The 25,151-nt window shown below is 43.4% G+C and overlaps 1 protein-coding gene across 8 annotated transcripts in view; it reads right to left on the minus strand.

Moving 5' to 3' along the window:
* Positions 1-25,151, minus strand: part of LOC109432604 (stromal interaction molecule homolog) — a 135,287-nt gene that overhangs the window by 73,007 nt on the left and 37,129 nt on the right. Inside the window, exons 1-2 of one of the 8 annotated variants that reach the window (XR_009996064.1) lie at positions 15,332-24,509; positions 4-15,272 (exon numbers count right to left, since the gene is read on the minus strand). The exons of 4 other annotated variants lie outside the window; for them this stretch is intronic. Coding sequence is in view for 2 of the 4 variants with exons in the window: in XM_029855126.2 (XP_029710986.2) it covers positions 15,446-22,186 (6,741 nt within the window). In the remaining 2 variants the exon portion in view is untranslated. Of the gene's footprint in view, positions 1-3; positions 24,510-25,151 lie in introns of those variants that run through there. 3 more of the 8 variants (XM_029855126.2, XR_009996063.1, XM_062844827.1) reach the window with 3 other exon arrangements.

The following is a 25,151-nucleotide window of genomic DNA, read 5'->3' on the forward strand; positions in this document are numbered from 1 at the left end:
CAGGATTTAAATCAATCGTGTTCGTATTCTGGGGGGGACACGGTTTTGGCAGCAGAGTAACTCCAATACAAACACGGGTAGAACAGGTACAGGTACAGGCACAGGTACGGACGCATGATTGCGGGGTGTAGCGACGGCGGCGAGCGGGAGTTCGGGTTCGATTCAGGCGGGAACGATTGAAGAAATGGAAATTTGGCTCTCGTAGCCATTTGGTGGTGTTGCAGCTGACCAATTGAAGGTCGGTGAATGGGCGATATGGGTGGATTTGGACGGGGTCACACAAGTAAGCTCCTGTGGTAAGAGGTATGTCGGATGAATGATTCCTCCGTAGATGTCCCCGTGCGTGAGTATGTCTCCTCAACCGCCGCTCAAATAATCCTCCAGACGGAAACTGTCCCATACCGAGCCAGGTTCATTACAACGATACTGTCGATACATACTTGAGTCTATGAACTCACAGTCGATAATAACACAACGGAAGGTGCTTCCTCAACAACACTCGTCTTCGGAAAACAAACAACAAGTGTGGTGCAGCAACAGGCAGAGGCAGAGTGCGCGCAAAGTCGATTTCGTTAATTAAGTGTGCTTGTTCGCAGTTAGTATGTACTACTAGGAGAGGCTAAGTACCTACAGCTGTCAGAATGAAAAAAAAACGAAGGAGGTGCGCAATCGAAGCAAAACGTGCCTGCCGCCGATATCGGCGGCGTCGTCGTGTGTGCTCTTCTCAGTGCATATATGAATAGTCTAGCTTTAGCTGGAATCACACAACAGTAACGCGCGTAACGACACAGCATTCTCCAGGCGGAACCAACAACGCATCGTTCATTTGAGTTTTATCGGTTTCGATTAAGCGGTGCGCGGTTTTATTAGTTTAATTGCTCCTTTGTTTTCCTACATCTGGGGGGAAAAGCAAATTTGAATATGTGGCTACGTCTTTCTTTGGCTAAGAACACACTTGCCGTGGTGGAATGTTTCAGGTGGATTCTAATGAAATTGATAAAATGACGGGTTGATGATTGAACACTTTCCGAACTTCCTGACTTGAAACAAGATTCAATAGGGTTTGGAAACAAGTTTTCCAACAAAGAATCGTCGATGTTTTACAAAACCTCTGAAGAATATGAATCCACCTAGCAGTGACAGCGTTTTGCATGTGGCTTTGTCAATACTCGTCTGTTTTGAAAATTATAGTAAAATCAAACATATTTTAAGTTGTTTCAAAACGCATTTTGTTTTGACCACAACTTCAGTCGGGATTCCTACAAAACGGTACCACCCACATTACGTCCACTGTATTTCAACTGCGTGCCAACAAATTCAACTGATTTTTGAAGGATGATTATCTTATTTCAGTTTTTTTTAACCAGACACAAAATTCCAGCTCAATTAACTGTAAAATAATCCAGATATTATGGTGTACGTATTAGTGGCACCGTGTTAAGTCCCGACTGTACAACACTTATTGGAACAAGCGTTACATTATATTTGAAATAAATAGGATCTATGTTGGAAATACTACCCATGTTCGCATAGTCGATATAACCAACCGCCATTGCCAATGTCAGCAAATATTTAACGTATGTGTACATTTGTGATCTGTAGTATCTGACCCTTCTAACCCTTGGTTACATGTCAACGTAGACAAAATCTTGAACTTCGTATCATTCATTTAAAAGTTTCAGATTTCATTAGAGTTTCAGACAAGTTTCGAGGATACTCCCGAAAGTGTGAAACTTTCTAGGAAGTTTCAGTAGGTTTTAGAGGAGTTGCGAGGCTTTTCAGATGGTTTCTGGTGATTTCAATTTCAGGGGAAATTGGAAAGCGTTTCTGGAAATTGCTGGACGTTATCAAGGAGGATCCAGGGTTGTTCCAGTGGTTCCTAGAAATTTCAGGACTATTTTAGAGAAGCTTCAAGCCATTACAATAGAAGTTCAGGACAGATTAGGAGATTTCAGGTGGTTTCGGGGTGTTTCAGCGGGGTATCAATGCGTACCTAAGCGTTTCAAGACATTTCAGAGGGTTTTGGGGGGCGTTCAAAGAAGTTTTTGAGAGATCAAGTGATGTTAAGGCGTTTGAAAACTAATTTAAATGGTTTGAAGGGGTTTCGAAACACACCTGAAATCATCTGAAAACCCCTGAAGCCCACTGTAATAACTCTAAACATAACCCAAAAAAGCACGAAACCCTACTAGAAACCCTCTAAATCCCCCTGTTACGTCCCTGACACTCCCTGAAATCCACTGGAACGCCTGTAAAACCCCTGAACCGCCCTTGAAACCACCTGAAATCCCCTGAAACCCTTCTGAAAGCAATCCTGAACTTTTTTGACACTCCTGAGACTGAATGTCTTTGAAAAATCGCTGAAACCCCCTGGAATGCCCTGAAAGGTTCCCTGGATCACCTCTGAAACCCAAAGAACACCTTTGAAACCCCCTTGAACACCCTTAAAATCGCTAGAACGCCTCTGAGACCCCTAGAACAGCCATAGAACACACCTAAATCCTCCCAGAATCTCCTAAAACCACCTGAAACACCCTGTAAAGCCCTTAAATTTCCCTAAACTCCCTTAAATCCACTAGAACGCCCGCAACCCCTGGAACAATCCTGGAGCCCTTTTGAAAATCCTTGAAACTCTTTGAACATCTCTGGAGCGCTCTACAACCCACTGAAACACTTCTGAAACCCTTAAAAAACCTGGAATGCCCATGAAATCTTCCAATAATGTCCCTGAAACGCCCTTGATGCCTCTTGGAACACCCCCAAACCTTCTTGAAAACACATGAAATCCCCTGGAACGCCCCTGAAACCTTTTCGGATGCCCCTGAAAACCCCGTGAAAACGCCTAAAATCCCCTGGAACACCCCTGAAACACTGAACAACGCAAAAAAACCTAGGAACGCCCCTGATACCCGCTGAGGCCCTAGAACAATCCTGGAACGCTCAAGTAAGCTCCTGAAATCTCCTAAAATCGCCTTAAACACCCTGCATCGCCCTGAAATCTCCCGGAACGCTCCTGGAACTCCCTGTAACACTCCTGAAATCCACTGGAACGACCCTGGAACCTTTATGAAAGCCCATGGAATCACCCGAAAAGTCTCTGGCACTCCTAATACTTCCTTGGAACACTCCTAGAACACACTGCAACCCTAGAACGCTCTGAAACCCGCTGGAACACCCCTGAAACCATTTGAAAACCCCTGGAACGCTCCTGAAATCCCCAAAAATGTCTCAGGAACACTCCTGGAACAAACTGAAACCCCTGGATCGTCTCTGAGATTTCTGGGACACCCCTGAAATCGCTTGAAAATACCTAAAATCCACTCGGAAACCCTTGAAACCTCCTTGAAGACCCATGAAACGTTCCTGAAACACACTGAGACCCCTAGAACTGTCATAAAACGCACCTGAATCCTCCCAGAGTCTCCTAAAACAACCTGAAGCACCCTGTAATGCACCTTAAATGCCCTGCAACCCACTGGAACGCCCCTGCAACCCCTGGAATGATCCTGGAGCCCTTATGAAAATCCTTGAAACCCTTGGAACATCTCCGAAGCGCTCTACAACCCACTGAAACACTTCTGTAACCATAAAAAAACCTGAAATGCCCATGAAATCCCCAGGAATGCCCCTGGAACACTTCTGGAACGAGCTGATTCCCATAGAACATCCCTGGAACGCCCCTGATGCCTCCTGGAACACCTTGAAACCACCTTGAAAACACATCAAATCCACTGGTACACCCCTGAAACATCTTCGGACGCCCCTGAAAGTGAAAACGCCTGAAATTCTTGGAACACCCCTGAGTCCCTGAAAAACGCAGAAAAACATAAGAACGCCTCTGATACCCACTGAGACCTTAGACCAACCTTGGAACGCGCATGTTACCTTCTGGAATCTCTTAATGCCACCCGAAACACTCTGCATCGCCCCTGACATCTCCTGGAACGCCCGTGGAACTCCCTGTAACACCCCTGAAACCCTGGAACAAACTGAATCCCCTCGAAGGTCTCTGAAACTCCTGGAACATCCTTGAAACCGCTTGAAAATACCGCTTGAAAAGCCGCTGGAAAACACATGGAACCTCCTCGAACGCCGGTGAAATAAATGTATCTTGAAAACGACTAAAATCTCATGGAACGCTCCTGAAACCCCCTGGAAGGAGCACCCTGGAAACCATACGAAGCCCCTTGGAACAGCCCTGGAACATTCCCGTAACGCTCATGAAAACCCTCGAAACCCACAGAACGCCCATGAAATGTAAAAAAAAAATCTGGCAGTCTTGTTCAGACAGTTCAAGTAATGCCAATGTTCAACAATGGGATCATGGATGCATGATGAAAGTGTGATAAACATATTTTTATTACCGTCTACCTCCATTGGTTTGACCTCATGTAATCTGAACACTTTTTAATTTGACCTCCTCTAGTCTGCACATCGTTTAAACTAAAAATGGTTCAAACGCTCATGGAACGGAGTGAAACGGAACGCAAAATCAAAACAAAACAGCAAAAAAAAGGGTTGCCATCAGTGTGTTTTTCGCACGTTGGTTTCCCATGAACTGTCGTTCAACGGGGGTAGACAGTAAAATCGCAATTAAAAGGTAATTTCAAACAAGTGGAAGTCCTTACAGTTAATTGTAACAATGGTGTAATTTTGATATTTGTGGTAACTTTGCCAGTCAGGAAAAAATCATACAAGTATTTTTGACGTGATCCCAAGAGCTTTTACTTAAAGAATACTTGTAGGAATCCCTGAAGAAAACACTGGAGGGATCCCAGCAGGAATTACTAGAACTATTTCATGAGGAGTTTCTGGAAGAATGTCAGGAGTAACTTTGAGAGGAGTCCTTAGAAGAATCGCTGAAATTATGGGTGAAATCTATTGAGGAGTCACAAGAAGAATTTCTGTAAGACTACTAACAGGCTCTCCTGGCAAACCATAGGAGACATCCAAAAGGGGTTTACAGTAGGAATTTCCGGAGGAATTCCAGAAGGAATTTCTGAAGAAATTCATGAATAAATCCTTGGAGAAATCCTAGGAATCTTGTGATTTATCTAGGAATTTCTACATTCCAGCTGGGATTCCTTCAGAAATGTATTATAGGAATTCTTACTCGGATTTCGCAATAACTTCCCGCTGGTAATTTCCCTATAATTTTCCCTATATAATTTCCAGAAGGATTTTTTTGGGCAATCCCAGTAATAATTCCTTAATCATTCCCACTACGAATTTCTGAAGGGAATATCTAGATATCCCCGGCCAGCAGGAATTCCAAAAGGAATCTCAAGAGGATTTTCTGCAGGAATATTACGAAAAATTCTTGGAAGAATTCCAAAAGACACTCCTGAAGGACAATCTCTTAAGGAATTTCTGGAGGAATCTCTATTTTGATTTTTTTCTTTTTAGCAAGAATTGTTTGAGGAATGCAACTAAAAAATCCAAGAATAATTAAAGCAAGAACTTCTTAAGCACTTCAAGAGAAAACCCTTGAAGAATTTTGGCGGAATACCTGGAGAAAGCACAGGAAGAATTTCTGGAAGAACCCCACTAGGCATCCCTGGAGGAATTCCTGGATGATTTCCTGATAAAATCCCTGGGAAAATTCCAAGAAGAACTCTTGCAAAAAACATGAAAAAACTGGAGCCACGCTAGTAGGCATTCTTAGAAAATTCCAAGAGGATCTACGGGAGGAATTCTTGGAGAAATTCATGTAATGAACACATAAGGAGCCGCAAGAATTCCAGCTGGTATTCCTGAATGTTTTCTTCGGGAAATCACAAGGAATTTTCGATTAGATCATGTGACCTGATACGACCTTTATAATAGCTGTCTTTTATAGGGGTTTAATAGGGGTCTCCAGTTATCCTAGTGGTTAAGGCTTTGGATCGCCAATCCAGAGACGGCGCGTTCGATTCCCGTTCCGGTCGGGAAAATTTTCTCGACTCCCTGGGCTTGCAATATACAAATTCATGCAATGGCAGGCAAAGAAAGCCCTTCAATTAATAACTATGGAAAAGCTCAAAGAACACTAAGTTGAAGAGAGGCAGGCCAAGTCCCAGTGCGAACGTAGAGCCATAAAAGAAGAAGAAGAAGAATAGCTGTCTTTTTACCCAAGGATTGGCATCTAAGCCGAATAAGAGATGGTTTGTGAAAAAAAGGAGTGTTCATGGTGTGGATTCGGGTTAGGTTTGGCTTTCTATTCCACAGAATCATTGCCTGTTTTGTGGCTTAGTTGGTTAAAGCGCCGGTCTAGCTAATACGGCGTCGTGGGTTCGAATCCAACCAGAACGCGATTTTTTTTTTACAAATTCATCTTTAAACTTGTCAATTACCAACATTATGTGCCTTCTAATTAAGTTTTTCTGAATCCCGGAATCAATCAGGCAACGACAATGACAATGATTTCTTGGGATGCACATAAGGCTGAATTTCAAAAGGCTGAATGCACAAAAGGCTGAACACGAAAGGCTGAAGTAACATAAGGCTGAATTTCAAAAGGCTGAATGCACAAAAGGCTGAAATCGCAAAAATGCAGGAAATGGGTTATAGTACTTCTTTTTTTCTGGCGTAACGTCCCAACTGAGACAAAGCCTGCTTTCAGCTTCTATACGCATTTCAACAGTTATTAATTGAGATCCTTCTCTGCCAATGACCACTTTGCATTTGTATATCGTGTGACAGGCAGGAAGATACTTTATGCCCGCGGTTGTCAAGGAATTTTATATTACAAAAATTTTCTAGCACGAGGCAGAATCGAACCCGTAACCCTCAGCATGACTACCCGTTCACTAACCAGAGCGGCTACATATATGAGTCCTAGTCATAGAATGTGCTTAGTGAAGAGGCTAATGATGCATACCAACTAACACAAAAAATGTCTGATGGTATTTCAATCAGAGATTTTCCTTCTTTAAGCATGAGCTATTCTTTCGAGACATGCTGTTATGAAGATTGGTTGCCATTACAGCTGCCACCAATGTAATCAGAGATTTTCCTTCTTTAAATATATGCTATTCTTTGGAGAAATACTGTCATAGTTATGTAGGCGATCAATAATGCATACTTTAGCGCGGAAGAACAGTCCTAACGCTTTCCGATTTCGACCAGAGGCGCCTCCTCCGCATGTTCGACCTGTTCTTGGAACGGGTAGGCTGAGATTAAAATTCGGTCAATTAAAATAATTGTTACCCCACAAGCATAAACTAAATTTAAAACCCGCACCGCACATACCCGATTACAGCTTGTGCACAAAACGCAAACGTCGCATCGTTCTCTGTTTATGGAGAACGGAATACAACGCATGCTTATATCTAGAAGTTTACCACACCAGCCAGCAGCATAAACCAAGCAGCAAGAGCATGCGAGAGCCAGATCGGCGCAACTCTCTCTTGCTTGATTCTTCGAAGCCATACTTCCACCAGTTCCACGATTCATGCGAACGACAAGCATTGTTGCCAAACCAACAGTTTATTTACTTTTTTTACCTCCGAAAGGCAGTGTTCACTCAAATTCATTTCTCTCTACTCTGTCGCCCATACGTTCTCCACTCGTCGAGAACCAGCAGCAGCCACAGTAGCGTGGTCGGCGTCTCGTAGCATTTTTTTTTCACTCTCCGCTTTCTCACACGTACACGCACGCTAAGCACAATCGATTAAAATTTCAATTCTATATTAAAGTTTTATGATGTCAAAAATTGTGTATTTAATTGTTGTTGTGAAATAACAATATTCGCAACCTTTCGCAACAAATATATGCCAACGGAAATATATATATCGAACATTTCTTTCATAATATTCAAATACTTTTTGAGCTTTGCTTACCAATAAGGTCGTCAAATTTGTGTAAATGGTTGTTACCATGCTTTTCAGAGCCGGAGACGATGAATGCCAAAATCACACATGTAAACGAGAAGATCTTCTGTATGAATGAAAAATGTACATGTGTGTAGCGAAGCTAAAACATGAGCTGTGGCTTCGCTGTTTGTCGTTCTACATAGCTTGGGAACAACTTGCAGAGTTAGAACGCCAGAGGCACCTCCAATGTACAACCAGCTTGCGCGAATGACTGTAGAGCTGGGTTGGATGTCAAATGCGCTCTAGCTACGCGAACATGTAGTTAGTTGGCAACGGTTTCCAAACTATAACTTTTAGGCCATGTGAGGCTAAACTTTCGAACATTTACCGCACAAAATGAGCTTGGACATGATAGAATGTAACAGATATTAATTAGCAGTTGTGTCGTGAAATAATCCACGCAACAAGAGGCTATATGAACAAAACTAAGCAAATAGTTTTTATTAAAATCTCTGTAAAAATTCGCATAAAGCAAATTCTATTTATATGAAGAAAAATTGCAGATCTAACATCAGATTTGACCCAATCTTTAGAAGATTATTCGAAGATGTTCTCATAATGGCTCGAATGATGTATGAATTAAAACCTTTGTATACTCAGAAGGTGTTTACATAAAAATGAAAAGTAATCCACATCGCCTACCTTATTTAAGATGAAGATCCCGAAGATATTTTCAGAAAATGGAAATTTTGCATATTTGCTTATTTCGTGGATAAGTGGATAACTGACACTGAGGAAGATTACTAGTGGTATTTGAAATACGCGTATCTTTCAAAGGATAAGCAATTAGGGCGGAATTCAAAGGTACGAAACTGATTACACTCATTCGAAGAGGGTATATTCTACAACATTAAAAAAGAAACAAAAAAAAATATCAATGATAGTATGAACCAGGGTATGAACAATCTGAGCAAGACTAGCATCAAACAACTTAAAACGTATTTCCATTTAGTACGATTGTCATCTATAGAACAGGTCAGTCTGATGGTCACGGGACGCCTCTATTCGAACATAGTAACGGAAGCATGTTCGTCCAATGAATCATCAACCCATGAGCGGTAGTGTGTGTCAAATGTCAAACTCAAGCAAAACCAATGCAAGTGTCAGGGCTGAGTGGTCGGCCAACTAGCAAATTTTCATAAAGATCATTATATCAGTGTACGATATGAATAATTAGAGTGTTATGTCTGTTTGTCTGTTATGTTCGCCGTTTGAAAACTAGTCGAATAATTATTTCAGCCTTATGTTATTTCAGCCTTTTGACATTTTCAGCCTTTTGTGATTCATCTTTTCGTAATTCAGCCTTTTGTTATTTCAGCCTTTCGTGTTTCAGCCTTTTGTACGTAACCCGATTTCTTACCCTAACAAAAATGTATTATACACTGACGATTTGGCGAATGATTGTATCATTCCATGTATGATCAAAATGATAGCCCGAAAGGGTTGTTAAGCACGTTGTATCATATTTTTCTATTAGGGTAGACTTTTCGAACCAAAACCAGACGCCATATGATCTATCATTAATTTTTCTTTTCATGCCGGTTATTTTTACGATACGATACAAATAAATAAATAGCCATACTGGTTCTTCGTAGTCACCGGAGTGACCACCGGAGAAATTCTGCATTACGCACCTGTATTTCTATAACAATTCTAACATACAGGAAAAAAAACTTTAGATTTCAAAATGAAAACGGACAATAAATCTGTGGAAAACAACAGTTCCAATGGGAATTCCCACAGGAATTCCGCCGTGAATTTCTGTTAGAGTTCCACTGTGGATTTTTCTAGAAGTTCCACCGGGAATTCCTGTACGAGTTCCATCGAAAATTTATCTGGCAGATCCACCAGAACCTGTAGGAGTACCACCGTAAATTTCTCTGAGCTCCAGTGATTCTTTTTGTAGGAGTTCCACCAAGAATTTCTCAAGAAACTTCACCAAGAATTTCGCTTCGAAATCCTACGATATTTTTGCCGATATTCTACCAGAAATTCCTATACGTGTTTCACATGCATATTCCCTAGGAACTCCACCGATTATCACTAGCAGATCCACCGGCAAAGGTACCAGAAGTTCCACCACGAGCTCTTCTATGAGTTTTACCAGAAATTCCTCCATGAGTTCTACAGGAAATTGTTGTGGTAATTCCCGCAGAGAACTTCTCAAGGAGTTTCAATGGTGGTTTCTCTATAAGGTCCCTCGAGAATGTCTCTATGCAAATTCAATGAAAATTCTTCCTGTTTATCCACCACGAACTCCTGCAGAAGTTCTACCGGGAATTCCTCTAGGAGTATCACTGCAAATTCTTGCAGGAGTGCCGAATATCTTCAGAAGTGCGAAAATATCTCCAGAAGCTCCACCACGAATTCTTATTGGGGTTCTACGGCGAATTCTTGTATATATTCCACCGCGAATTTCTCAAGAATTTCCACCAGGATTTTTTTCAAAACTCCATCGTGAACTTCCATAGGAGTTTCATCAAGAATTTCTTTAGGACCAGTAATTGCACATTTATATGGCTCACTCTGTCGAAATTATAAGTCAGTCAGTTCACCACGCTATTCAAACACATTTTATCCATTATTGTGGGTGACCCATTACTGTGCTGCTATGACTGTATCAATGAGAATTTCTGTAGTAATTCCGACTGAAATCCCGCCAGCAGTTTCCCCAGAAGTTACTCCGCGAAGTCCTACATGTATTTCTTTAGAAATTCCACGGAGAATTTCATATCCTCTGGAGGTTTCACCAGGAACTTTTCTAGGAGTTCCATCGAGAAATCTTTCAAGAATGTTTCTAAAAGTTTAACCTAAAAGTTCTCTTAAGTTCCATCACGAACTCCCGCAGGAGTTTTTCTAGAAGTACCATCGAAAACTGTGCTAGGAGTACCTCCGAATGCTAGAAGTTTCGACATGAATTCCTATAGTAAATCCACCGAGAAATTTCACAAGAGTTTCACAGGGAATTCCTGTAGTTATTACACTGGGAGTTCTGGAAATTCTTCTAGAAGTGCTATCGGGATCTTTTCTAGGAGTTTCACCAACAATTTTTCTTGGAGTTTCACCGGAATCTCCTCTAGGAGTTGGAATGGTAACTTATCTTGAAATTGCTCCGAGAATTTCTTTATGAATCCCACCGAAAATTCTTCCAGAAGTTCCACCACAAATTCCTGCAGGAGTTCCACCGGGAATTCTTTTCAAAGTTCCACCATGAACTCCCGTAGGAGTTTCACCGAGCATTTCTCCAGGTGTACCAACGAAAATTTCTCTAGCAATTCTGATTATAATTCCTCTTGGAGATGCACTTAGAATTTCATATATTCCATGAAAATATTCTCTAAATGTGACCCAGCATTGTTCTACGACTGTATCAATGAGCATTTCTGTAGTAATTCCGACTGAAATTCCGCCAACAGTTCACCAGGAGTTCATATGGGAGTTTCTCCGCGAAGTCCCTCTAATAGTTCCACTGAGAATCATATGGAGTTTCACGGAAATATCCTCTAGACTAGTAGTTCTCGGGAGCTTCTCTTGGAGTTCCATCAGGAATTCTCTAAAATTCCATCACGAGCTCCCGCAGGAGTACCTTTAGAAGTACCATCGAAAACTCTTCTAGAAGTACCATCGAAAGCTTTTCTAGAAGTTTCAACAGGAATTTCCGAAGAAATTTCACCATACATTCCTTTAGGAAATCTACCGAGAACTGCCAATAGGAATAGGAGTTTCACTAAGAATTCTTCTAGAAGTTCTTTCGGTAATTTTTGTAGGAGTTTCATCAGAAATTCTTCTTAGAGTTCCAGTGGAAACTCCTCTAGAAGTTTAATTGGTCATTTATCTTAAATTCCTCAAAGAATTTCTTTATGAAATCCACCGGAAATTCTGCCAGAAATTCCACCACAAATTCCACTGGGAATCCTTTTCAAAGTTCCATCATGAGCTCCCGTAGGAGTTTCACCGAGAATTTCTCCAGGAGTACCAACGGAAATTCCGACTGCAATTCCTCTTGTATTTCATGGGAATATTCTCTAAGGATAACACCGGGAAATCATCTAGCAGTTCTGTTAGGAATTCCTCTAGGAGTTCCATCGGGAATTCTTGTAGAACGTGAAATCGTGTAGTTCAACCGGAAATTCCTCTAAATCTAAAAGTTACATCACGAGATACCACAGGAGTCTTCTTGGAGTTTCTACCGCTGTTCCTGCAGGAGTTCTCTCATGTAATACTATAAAGAATCCATCGTCTACTTCCACAAGAGTTTCACCGAGATGTTTCTCTGGAAGCTCCACACGAATTTCTGCAGAAATTTCACCGGGAATTCCTCTAGGAGTTTTACTGTTCCAACGGGATTTCTTCCAAGAACTTTTGTAAGAGTTTGACGGAGAATTCCTCTAAAAGTTCCATCACGAACGTCCGCAGGTAAGAGTACCACCAACAATTCTGAAGGAATTCCATTGGGAATTCTTTTAGAAGTTCTACTGGTATTGTTTCTAGGAGTTCACCGATAATTCTTCAAGGAATTCCCCCAGATATTCCTTTAGGAATTAGAAATCCATCCGGTATTATTAAAGGAGTTCCACAAGGAATTTCTCCAGCAGGGTGTCTACTCATAACTCAAAATAAAATTCCCTGAGTTTTCCAGGTTTTTCCAGATGAAGTTTTGAAAGTTTTGAATTATAAACTTAAATAAATTATAAAACAACCAAAATTTTCAAAAAAATATAAAGGGTGACTTAGGGTATCATCGGCAGGTTTGTTCTCTTCGTCATGAGGGATTTATGCCGGCCAAATTGCCTGAAACTTGATCATATTCAGCTTGGTTGGGAAGGATTTGATGATTTGAAACTATTTAAAGTTTCTTCAAGAATGTCAATGGTTGAACCTCGTAGCCATGCGGTTAGAGTCCGGGTGGATGAGGGTTCGATTCCCGCTCCGAGCGATGAAATTTTTCACGTCTTATGCGTAGCCACTCCGTGTTAAGTTTCGTTCAATCGGTACAGCCGCCGGCTGAAGCCAGTGTCCATGTCTGTTTTAGTGGTTTTCCGGGACAGCTATACATAAACTATTGAACTTTTTCGATAGTTCTCCGATAGTCCTCTTGTTTTCCTCGCGGAACTTCGTCCGCAGCTGCTTTCAGGTATCCATGAGGTTTTCAAAATTCCTCCTTGGATGTCCTTAATATTTCTTCTCAGGTTTTTCCTGAAGTTCATGTCGAGATTTTTTCAACAACACTTTGCGGAGTTTTTCGCAAGATTTTATTTGAATTCCCTCGAATATTTCTTCATGAATTTCCTATAAGGTATTTCGTAAGTTATCTCAGGAGACATTCTGAGGAAAACCCGTAGAAGAATCCCTGGAATTACTTTGGGAAAAATCCCTAAAGGAGTATCCAGAATCTCGGGACAATTTCTGGTAAAGATTCCGGGAAGATTGTTGAATAATGCATAGAATATCTGTAAAAACTCTCAGGTGAATCACTGCAAGAAATTCGGTTCAACTACAAGAAACAGCCTGGCTCTGAAAGAATGCAAGAGAAGAATTCAATGAGAAATATCAGCAATAACTCCTGTGGAAATCCCAGAAGGCACTCTGGAAAATCCAGGGTAAATTAAGAAAAACTCTGAGAGACATCTCATGACCAATATCGGAAGGAATCTTCTGAGAGAAGTTCCAGGAGACACTCCGAGAAAAATCTCAGGTAAAACTTCAAAATAAACCTCGCGAAAACTTTTAACAAATTCCTGTAGGAGACTAGGAAGAACATCTCGAAGAAAGCCCAAAGCAATGGTTTGAAGATATCACAGGAAACAAATAAAAGAAATCTTTTGAGGAACTCTTGCACTAAATTCGTGAAAACTCCGTCAGAAACCCTTGGAGGAACTTTAGTAGGAACCCCAGGAATAACTCCTTTAGCAACTCTGAAAGACATTCTGTGAAGATCTTCTGGGGAAGTCCCAAGAAGAACACCGGAAAGAATCGGGTAAAATTTCCGTGAGGAGTGCCGAAAGAAATTCCACGATTTATCCCGACAGATATTCTTATAGAGTATTCGGGATAAATTCTGGTGGAAATCCTACGAAGATTTCATTCAGCAAAACACTGGAGGAACTCTGTGAAGAAATAGCATCCCCGTGAAAAACTCCAGGAGAAATCGGTTGGAATTCAGGAATCCTGGAAGGATATCGGGAGTATCCCGTTCCGGAAAAAATCAAAAAGAAATACCAAGAAAAATAGCGTCAAAAATGCGGAAGGAATATTATAAGTAATCCTGGGAGACATTCCAGGAGGTATTTTTAAAGAAGTTCCAGAAAGAAATTCTGACGGAATTTCTGGAAAAAATCCTTGTAGCGAAATTTCTATATGGATTTTTACTACCAGGTTCATACGAACCAATGTTTTTTTTATCGGAGTAAAATTTCCCTGAGTACTCCAGAAATTTCCTGAGTATTCCAGGTTTTTCCCTGTTAAATAAAATTCCCTGAGGATTCCCGGTTTTCCAGGTTTTTCCAGGTAGTAGACACCCTGTCCAGGAGTTCCACCAAGAATTTGTGCGGGATTACTACCGTAAATTCCCGCAGGGGTTACTCTAGAAATTCCACAGAAAATTCATCTAGAAATTCTACCGGAAATTTCTCTAGGAATACCACCGAAGATTTATTAATTGCAGCAGGAATTTCTGTAAAACATCTTCAGAATTTTCACCGGGAATTTCTTTACAAGTTCAACTACAAACTGCCGCAGACTTTCTACCGGGAATTCCGCTAAAAGTTTCACTGGGAATCTGTCTGGGAGTTCCAACGGAACTTTCTCTAGGGGTTATATCGTTATTTTTTAGGACTACCATCTGAAATTTCCAAATGAGTTCTACAGGAAATCCTCTACAACTTCCACCAGGATATCCACCGTGAATTCATCTAAGAGCTCCACCGAAGCAGTTCCAATAGCAATACCATACTCCACGAAGTTTTCGAATGACTTGGCACAGCCATCGAACACAATTCTGTGCTATGTGTCATAACTGCAGATTTCTGATTGCGTTTGTGGCTTCATACGTGGCTATATGTACAATATAAAATTTCGATCAGTCGATTGATCACCCAGTTGTGCTCTCGACAACACTTTCAGGAAGTGCTAACATTTCATCGTAACACTTTTCCCAAATATGTAGCACTGCCCGAGCAGGAATGAATAACTGCTACATAACTGGAGCATACCAAAGTCAGTTATTGTTGGTGTGATTTGTCCTTTCGGATGCCTTTGAGCAACTCGCTTTTTACTGAGTGTCGCTAAAGCTGTAATTTGTATATTTTACTGTTTGAGTTCACAATCTTTTTAACATATGTACAGGTACTTACTACTTAGTGTCCGAAATAATTCACCACACACAGAACACTATATTAATGATAATTCAATTTAGCGAATCTAAAAATATATAGAATAATGTAATACAATTTCAATAGATGAAAATAAAGAAAAAATACTTTTTATAACTTCTGTAGTCTTCAATTAATTTTTGCAAATCATTTCAATGACAGTTCTTAAATGATACGTCACCCCTGACAGCTTGACACCTGTCACCTCGATCAGTCAGGAGCTTACATCGACTGCATGTCGAGGGGTCCGCAACATCCTCCCCCACGTGTCGACAGAACTTCCGGTTCGGCGTCACTCATGGTTCCAATCTCCAGTAAGGCCAACTTGGTTACTGGCCGGTTACGTAATACTGACCCATCTGAAGTTCGCACATCTGCACGCCGTGGTATACTGTCTCGTCCCGGATATGTCTTCACTATACGACCCCTGAGCCACCGATTTCTCACCCCCTCATTCGCAATCACCACCAAGTCACCCTCCTTAACATGACGGACATCGTGGAACCATTTAGTTCGCCGCGTTATGGTTGGCTGGTACTCCTTCAACCACCGTCGCCAGAAGTTATCCAAAGTGTGCTGTATTTGGTTCCAGCTTCCCTTTAATGCCATGCCCACGTCCACTGGTGTCTTTTCCGGTTGTTTGACCCCACTGGAGTTTAGCATCAGGAAGTGGTTCGGCGTCAGTGATTCGTCATCCTCGCTCTCGATTGGCACAAACGTTAGAGGACGCGAGTTTATCATGTGCTCGGCTTCGGCAAGAAACGTTGTCAACGACTCCTCATCGAGTTTACGTTCATACGGCAGCACACCCAAAGCGACTTTAACCGACCGGACCATTCTTTCCCAACATCCCCCCATGTGTGGGGCGGCCGGTGGGTTGAACTTCCACTGCGTCTGCTGATTCGTAAAGGTGCTGCTGAGTTCAACGTCGATTCGCTTAATCTCGTCCATCAATTCGCGGCTAGCGCCAATAAAGTTTGTTCCACGATCCGAGTAGAATTCCACTGGAGCCCCTCTGCGCGCGATGAATCTACGTATTGCCTTCTTGCACGAATCTGTTGACAAGCTGCTTACTACTTCCAGATGAATAGCCCGGGTTACCAAGCATGTAAACAAAGCGACCCATCTTTTCGCCGTAGATCGCCCAATTTTTACGAAATAAGGCCCGAAGTAATCAACTCCGGAGTAGGTAAAGGGTCGTTTGAATGGTGTCAATCTAGCTTGTGGCAACGGTCCCATTTTCGGAGGCGCAGGAACGGCCTTGTACACCTGACACCACATGCAACGCTTCCTGGCTGCTCGAACTTGAACCCTCACACTTGGTACGTGGAATCTTTGGCGAACTTCGTTGACCACGGTCTCGTTGTTGGCATGCCGAAATTTGCGATGGTACCAGTCTATCAGCAACGTTGTAACGATGTGTTTCTTCGATAGAATAATGGGATACTTCGCATCGTAGGCTGCGTAGTCGCTGTGAACCGTTCGACCATCTATACGAAGAATTCCGTCTTCATCTATCATTGGTGACAGTTTCGCAAGTGGGCTTCTTTTTTCCAGTCTCTTCGATTTTGTCTTATCAGCTTGAGAATTGTACTTCAACGTTGCTACTTCATCCGGATAGGCATCAGACTGCACAAGCTTCCAGAGTGTACGTTCCGCTCGCTGAAGTTCAAATGATGTGAGTCCTCCTATTGTTCCAGGTTCCTTCTTACAGCGTCGCCTCAAATTCTCCGCAAATCGGTGTACGTACGCGACGCACCGCAGCAGTCGCTCCCATTTCGAAAAATTATCGAACTTCACCAACGGCCTTGCGAGAAAGTGGCTGAAATTGTAAGCTGGTCGGAGCTCCTCGTCAATTTCGTTCACCTCGGATCGACAGTCCTTTGGCCACTCTCGTTGATCGTCGTACAGAAACATTGGTCCTACCATAATTCTGCTATCCGGTTCGAATGATGGACCTCTACCCCACTTCGTGGCCTCGTCAGCGACGTTAAGTCTTGTTGGAACCCACCGCCATTCTTCTACCGTTGACAAGCTCAAAATCTCACTGATGCGGAATGCCACGAACTGACGGTAACGACGGGGATCTGCTCGGATCCAGGAAAGGACAGTTCCGGCATCACTATGAAGGAAAGTCTGCTGAATCTCCAAGGAATGATTTTCGATGATCGATCGCTTCAACCGCGCTCCTATCACTGCTGCCATCAGTTCTAGACGAGGGATAGATAGCGGTTTGAGCGGTGCTACCTTGGTTTTCGACGCCACCAAACAGCAACGAACTCTTTCTCTGTCGACTATACGGAAATACGCGCAAGCGGCAAAGGCTTGTTCGCTCGCGTCCACAAAGATGTGAAGTTGCAGTGATCGATAGCTTGTCGGATCGTACCCCGGAAAGTAGCAGCGGGGAATCCTAACGTCACTCATCTTTAGCAATATTTCTAACCACAGCTTCCATCGGCTGAACACGTCCTGCGGAACCTTTTGATCCCAGTCGATTCCAGCCCTCCAGACATCTTGAATGAGAATCTTTCCGTGGATGACAAACGCCGCAACAAGTCCGAGAGGATCGTAGATGCTCATCACTACTCGCAGCATTTCTCTTTTGGAAGGCACCAGAACATCTTCGATGAGAATCCGAATATCGCGACGAAAGTTTAGCGTGAAGGTGAAAACATCCGCGTCCGGTAACCAGGCAATTCCCAACAGACGTTCAGCTTGATCCTCTCCGACGAAGCTTTTCACTACTGCTGGATTGGTTTCCCCAATTCGCACAAGTACGGAATGGTCATTAGAGATCCAGTTTCGGATGAAGAAACCCCCTGCGGCGTGAACTTTTGCTACTTCCAATGCCAACTCCGCTGCTTCTTCAGGTGTATCGAGACTATCGAGGTAGTCATCGACATAGTGCTTCTTTTTAATCGCGTCGGCTGCTCGGGGATGTGTTTCTTCGTGTTCTTCGGCGTTTTTGTTTTTCACGAACTGCGATTGCACTGGAGAACATGTTGCGCCGAAGATGGCGACGTCCATCACCATGGTTTCCATAGGTAGATCCGGTGTATCCCTCCACTTGTATAGTTGTGCACTGCGGTCTTCCTTCTGAATGAGTATTTGGTGGAACATCTCCATGATATCCGCGCATATAGCCACCTGCCTTTCGCGGAATCCGAACATCACTCTCAATAACGGCGCGTGTAGATCCGGACCGCTCAACAACTCGGTGTTTAGTGAGACGCCTTCGACCTTGGCTGCCGCGTCCCAAATAAGCCTAACCTTTCCTGGTTTCTTAGGGTTTAATACCACTCCTAGTGGCAAGAACCACGAACGTCGACGGTCGAACTCTGCTAACTCTTCATTGGTTGCTTTATGTGTATAGCCTTTCTCCTGCATCTCCGCTATCTGTCGGCGAACGGTGTTGTACAGGTCTGGGTCTTTACTTAGTCGCTTCTCAAGACAAGCTAGTCGCTTTTTAGCCATCGGTTCGCTGTCCGGAAAATGGATGTAATCGTTCTTCCACAGCAAACCGGTTTGGAACCTACCGCTGTCGGTGCGCTTAGTCGTCTCCTGCAAAATCCGTCGGGCCCGTTGGTCTTCTATCGCTTCTGCTGCTGGTACCACAGAGATTCCCAAACTTTCCAGTGCGAAAAATTCTTGAACGTAGGCGTGCAGATCATCATCAGATGTTCCCGTATTGATGTGCATTTGACGGTGTGGTAGTTGATCGACTCCCCCACATATGCTTCCATATACAGCCCATCCAATGCGTGTCTTTGTTGCTATCGGTTCGCCTACCTGCCCTTCACGCAGCTTCAGGGTTGCCAGCAAGTGTATGTTGTTCAGCCCTATCATTAGTCCAGGAACAGCTGCCGTGAAACTTCTCACTGGTAATCCTTTAAGATAGGCAAAACGCTGCTCCATTTCCTGGAAATTGATTGTTTGTTCGGGTAGGCCTAAAGATTCTACTACGTATACTTCAGATGCCTTGAACTTCTTATCGCTGTCGACTGCTGAAACTTCAACCGCAACCTGCTGGGCACTCAGTTTCTTCTGGATTCCACCGGTCCAGTGAATGCACAAGGTTTCGGCATTTCCTTCCAGACCAAGCGCTTCTGCAGTCGACTGATCTATCATGGTAACTGACGACCCGTCGTCTAGAAAAGCGAACGTGTCAACCTGGCCTTTACTTCCGTAGAGTGTCACGGGTAACACGCGAAAGAGCGTTGACGATGTCTGCTTACGATGAACTGTAATGGTGGCGTTCTTCGTTTCCGCGATCTTTTTCTCCTCCCTAGGAAGATCGGGATGAAGCAATCGATGATGGCGTCTTTGGCAACCATTCACTCCGCATACTTCTCCGCGACATGGCCAGCGACTGTGTGACGTCAAGCACCGACTGCAAAGCTGCTTCTCTTTCACTTCTTTCCAACGAGCATCAATACAAAGTTTTTTGAATGTCGGACAGTTCGAAGCCCGATGACTTTCTTCGCCGCAAGATGAACATGCTGATACTGTTTCGGTTTTCTTCGCTGCGATGTGCATCTGCTGATGTTCGTCGACCGATGTTTCTGGATCTTCGTCGTATTGGGCCAACGCCGCATGGGCATTAACAAACGCCTTATCCTTTCCCCTGGGTCGATCCTCCTTGTTTGTTTTCGGTTGACTGATCAAGGGCGTTGCCACACTGCTTGTGGCAGTGGCGATCTTCTCCATGTAGCTTCCGAAACTGCTGAGATCCACAATGGGCAAACTTTGTTGGTAGAGTGCCCAGTTGAACTTCACAGTAGGTGGTAGCTTTTCCACTAGTTCTTGCAACAGGATAGGATTGGACAGGTGATTTTCCAGCCCTACCGCTTTGAGATGTCCGCACAAGTTCTGCACCATCAACCCAAATGTGACCCACGTATCTAATCTATCCGCTTTTGGGGCAGGAGTGTTTCGTACCTTTGTAACCATGTTGCTGACGATTTGCTCGGGCCGACCATACAAAGTTTGTAATGTAGAAATGACCAGAGGAACTGATGATGGATGCAAAAGAAGGCTGCTGACTGCATCTTTGGCCGCACCTTTGAGGCACCGCTGAAGCCGGAGTAGATTCTCGAAATCCGTATACCCGCATGCACTCGTTGAATGCGAATAGCTGCTAATAAACATCGGCCATTCGATAGGATCCCCATTGAACGATGGAAGTTCTCTGGAAATCACCTGCCTTGCGGTCACTTGCTGCGGCGTTGGACCACACTGGAACTGTTGTGGACCGTAGTTCGCGACAGAGGGGCTTACCTGAACGAAGGGCTGTCGAGGCTCATTCTGAGGTACGCCATGGTGGGGAAAGAAGGGAAAATTCATTTGCGGTTCATGTATAGGGGTGGCACAAGGAGTAAGCATTGCCACTGATCGATTCACGGGGATAGAATATTGAGATCGACCACCTGCTGGAGTGATGATCGAAAGCTCATCCAGCCCATTTTGTTGGTGAGGGGTGCATGAGGGGGTGATGTTTATTGCTTCCAATGAAACGACAGGTGAACGGGGTGGACTTACCAGAATGTTCGATTGACGAGGTATGTTTTTACCTTCACCTTGGGTACAACCTGGCGACCACGTTCGTGCTTCCGGATGGTGGGCCTTCTCCTGTACATGTTCTGCTATAGCGTTCGCATTAGGATCACACGCACTACTCCGCTTCTGCCGAGCTGACATCTGCATCTCGGTGAATGCTCGCTCTATCTCCCGCAAGCGTTGTAACTCAGCGTCCCGTTCTTCCAGTGCTTTCCGTTGCCGCTTCTCGATCTCTTTTTCCTCTTTTTCTCGAAGCTGCAGTTGACGAAATAGATCGGCTTCGCGCCGACGCTGCAATTCGAATTGTTCCTCTTGACTGTCCTTCAGCTGGTTTAGCTTACTAACAAGGTCCAATTCACGTTTGCGCCTAATCTCGATTTCGATTTCGTGTTGCTGTTGCTTCCTGTAGTGTTCCTTCCGTAGATCGTTGGTCTCTCTACGCCACTTTTCGTACAAAGGCATCGGATTCTTTGGGAGAGCACCTGTCTCAGGGATCTTCGGTGGGGAATATTCGAGTAGATCCACCAACGGTTGAACATCTACCAACGGAACGATGCCCTCGCATTCTACAGGACGTTCGATACCATCAATGGTTATGCTACCAAACGTTTTCTCTAATTCGCTGTCAGCTACACCACCGATGCTGGAAACTGGCCGACTTTCAGCAACCTTCGGGTTCGTATAACAGAATCCCATCTTCAACGGAGTGGACGTAATCTGTACGTTTTTACGGGAAACTGAGGCCCCAGTGCCTGCATGACTGCTCTCCACGCATGCAGCCTGCTGAACGACGGCACTAGTAACGGCTACGACACTGTTTTGTTGTTGAACCCATTCATTTACTCTGCTAGTCTGACTGGAAGAATCACTACGGAAGCTCGACGTATCGGCTTCGTCCCGCTGCTCGAGGAGCTGGTATTTTCGAGCGATGTACTCCTTTTCGCGATCTAGCTTCTCCAGGGTTGCTTGCTGTATCCTTTCTTGCAGTGCGTGTTCCTCCTCGAGGCGTTGCAGTTCACGGGCCAGTCTTGCTCTGCGTGAACTAGACGTACTTGTCCGAACAGACATCGAAGTTGGAGGAGGAATCGATGTTCGGGTTTCGCAAACCGCACAAGTGAACGATTTGGAGTGAACTGTTTTGTGTGTCACCCCGGCGCAGGAGAAGTGGTACCACTTTTCACAGTCCCCGCACTGAACCATGAACCACTCGGCCTTGTTCGGACGATCGCAAGCACCGCACTCCCGTTCATCCGCACGCTCTTCGTCGATTAAGGATGCCTCGAAATTGCCCTCCGATGACTTCACGGATGCATTCTCTCGTTGCTCATCATTTTGGAGGTTGGGTGTATCTTCCGCTACAGCCCGTGTCCGCGATCGTGTCTGCCGTACGGCCGATGTTCGATTCATGGTATTGCACTGAATCCGTAAGTACTTTAGTTGTCTGTTGGTGTGATTTGTCCTTTCGGATGCCTTTGAGCAACTCGCTTTTTACTGAGTGTCGCTAAAGCTGTAATTTGTATATTTTACTGTTTGAGTTCACAATCTTTTTAACATATGTACAGGTACTTACTACTTAGTGTCCGAAATAATTCACCACACACAGAACACTATATTAATGATAATTCAATTTAGCGAATCTAAAAATATATAGAATAATGTAATACAATTTCAATAGATGAAAATAAAGAAAAAATACTTTTTATAACTTCTGTAGTCTTCAATTAATTTTTGCAAATCATTTCAATGACAGTTCTTAAATGATACGTCACCCCTGACAGCTTGACACCTGTCACCTCGATCAGTCAGGAGCTTACATCGACTGCATGTCGAGGGGTCCGCAACAGTTATCATCAGGCTTGGAAAGCGTCAATGTCAACACGAGTCGTCACGTGATTTTTACAGAAGTGCCTCTCTCAATGTCATCGAATCGGGTGACGATGACCAAGAGAGTCTAACAATATTCGCTCATTTCTCGGTAATGACGGAGCGTGACATGGTTGTAAACAAGGCAATTACTAGTACATAGATGGATTTTGTTATTGTTTGAATCCTTTAAATCATGAATACATGCCTTCTCTATCTATTAAATACAACGACTAGCCTAAATTTGCTTGGACCACGGGAAAATTTTAATTTCAAAACAATATGGAAGTTTTCGTCATAACGCTTGATTATTGCGAAATGACATGACGAAGAGCGCGAGTGCTCGTTTCATTTTGTGACGATGAAAAGGCCTACTTGTTCATCGTCATGGGATGGTCACGACCAATAACAGGACTGGTTATCATACCAAGATTACATTGGTCGGTTATCCAGGTATTGAAAATAACTTATTTTGATATTTTGTATGTATTGATGAAATACCTCAACGAGTTATTGGTTTGGTGTTGAGGACTGCTTGAAGTATTATTCAATTATGGAAAAATCGCTATTTGTGTGGAAAAATCTCCGATTATTATTTAGGTATTGCCATATCTGATGTCACTATTCACGGGTTATGCACAGAATACACACCAGTTATTATTTAAGGTATTTTACCTCTTATGCAGGGCTACTTAATAACTCATTCAGGTTGTAGGTATTCGGTTTTCCATACCTGAGTTAGTTATTCTTCAGCTATTTTCTCCTGCTCGGGTGGAGAAGTCTAAAAGTAACACTTCCTACCAACCGTGAAATTATAAGCACGCTTGGTCGCGCTTTCCAGCAGCCCATTATCGATCCGGTGATCGTCATCATCGTCAAGTTTTATGGGATTGTCATTGCGGTCGGTCTGCGGTGATTTGATCATCGAAACTAATTGACAAATATACAACAGCACGGTCCGAGCAGATGAGCGCGAGCGTGTCCAACCAGCAGCAGTCAGTCAGTGTGAATCAAAGTCGTCATACAAGTCTTCGAAATCCGAATTGAGTAGTGATATGGGTGTGTGTGTGTGTGTGTGTTTGTCGCAAAGTGCAAATCACTTTTGCAAACATTGTGGTGATATTTTGTTAGTACATTGATTGTTGTATTTGCGGAAAAGGTATTGCAATATGTTCATTTATCAAAGCTGCAACCATGCTGCTCAAAGCTGAACAAGCGGCAATTGGCTAACCAAAGTGAACCTATGCCACTACAATCCTTCTCTCTTCACTAGCTGCCACATGAACTCGCCCAAACGAAGTCTGTAATATCTTGTAAGATCATTCATGTGTAGAATGTACTTAAGGTAGTAAGTTAACTCAAAGCATTATTGGTAACTCTTTTCCTGTAGAAAGGGTAAATCCTGGAGGATCTATCATTTCTTTGTTAGTACATACTCGGAAATAACGAGTTGTAAACACATCTAATCATTTCAAATACCAAGTCCCGAATGTACTACATCATCGAAAGGTCAACCGGCGGCGGCACTTGAGGTGAACTTAATTCCGATGGGTTCTTCCTCCTCTTACATTCCGGTTTTGCGAAAAATCCCACAAACAGCCGGTTTATTACTTGCTTGTGAGTAAGAATTGAACTTGAAGAAGACAAACAGTGAAGGCACACTCTCTTCTACATTCTGACGGTACGGCACGTTAATCACCTGTTTGCTCTGCTTCTTTGCCCGAAATCTAGCTGTCTGTCTGTCGTTGTCGCTGTCGGTGACAACGCGACGCCGGTCTTCGCTAGTCGTGTCCGGCTTTGGGCGGTAGGTACCTACGGCAGCCAAAACGAGAAGCCGGGCGAAATTCATTTCAGATTTAAGGACAGACTTGTTAGAATCCCAAAATGGCCGCCACAATGGCCGACTTTGGCACCTACTCACGATTTCGAGCGCACAAATCTCTTCGTAAACAAAACCTGCGCACCTGAGCTCCTTATTTTAAGCTTATTACAAGTGAGCAAGAACAGAATAATAAAATGCACTATTGTTTGAAGCTTGCTTCTTGAGATTTGTGCGTCTGAAGCTTTGATGCACTGTTGAAGCGGGATCTCAAGACGTTTGTCCTTAATGACAGCGGAGCACTCGAAACGAAACACCACCTACACAATCGCGTATGCATTTATGTCGGATGTTTACTTTATTGAGGTGTCTACGAGGATGAAGAAGACATTCGGATTGAAGAGGGGTTGACGTTGAAAACACCGGGTGCGGATCGGTCGGTGATTCACCGTCTCCTAACGCGATGAATGGGATGGTTGCTTTATTGTGGTTTTATTGCCTGTTGAATATTTTTCGAAGTTGAATACCAATCGCTACCGAATCGTGGAAATGATGCATTGTTTGGAGGACAACTTCTTTCGAGAGTCTGAAATTAGTCGCTCAGTCTTTGCAATTCTAGCTTCCTGTAATTGGCAGTTAGTGCTCCATCATCAAACATCAAACACCTACATCCAGAACTAGTCGTGCCAG

This window comes from Aedes albopictus, chromosome 1 (genome assembly GCF_035046485.1).
Source record: "Aedes albopictus strain Foshan chromosome 1, AalbF5, whole genome shotgun sequence".
Classification (NCBI taxonomy): domain Eukaryota; kingdom Metazoa; phylum Arthropoda; class Insecta; order Diptera; family Culicidae; genus Aedes; species Aedes albopictus.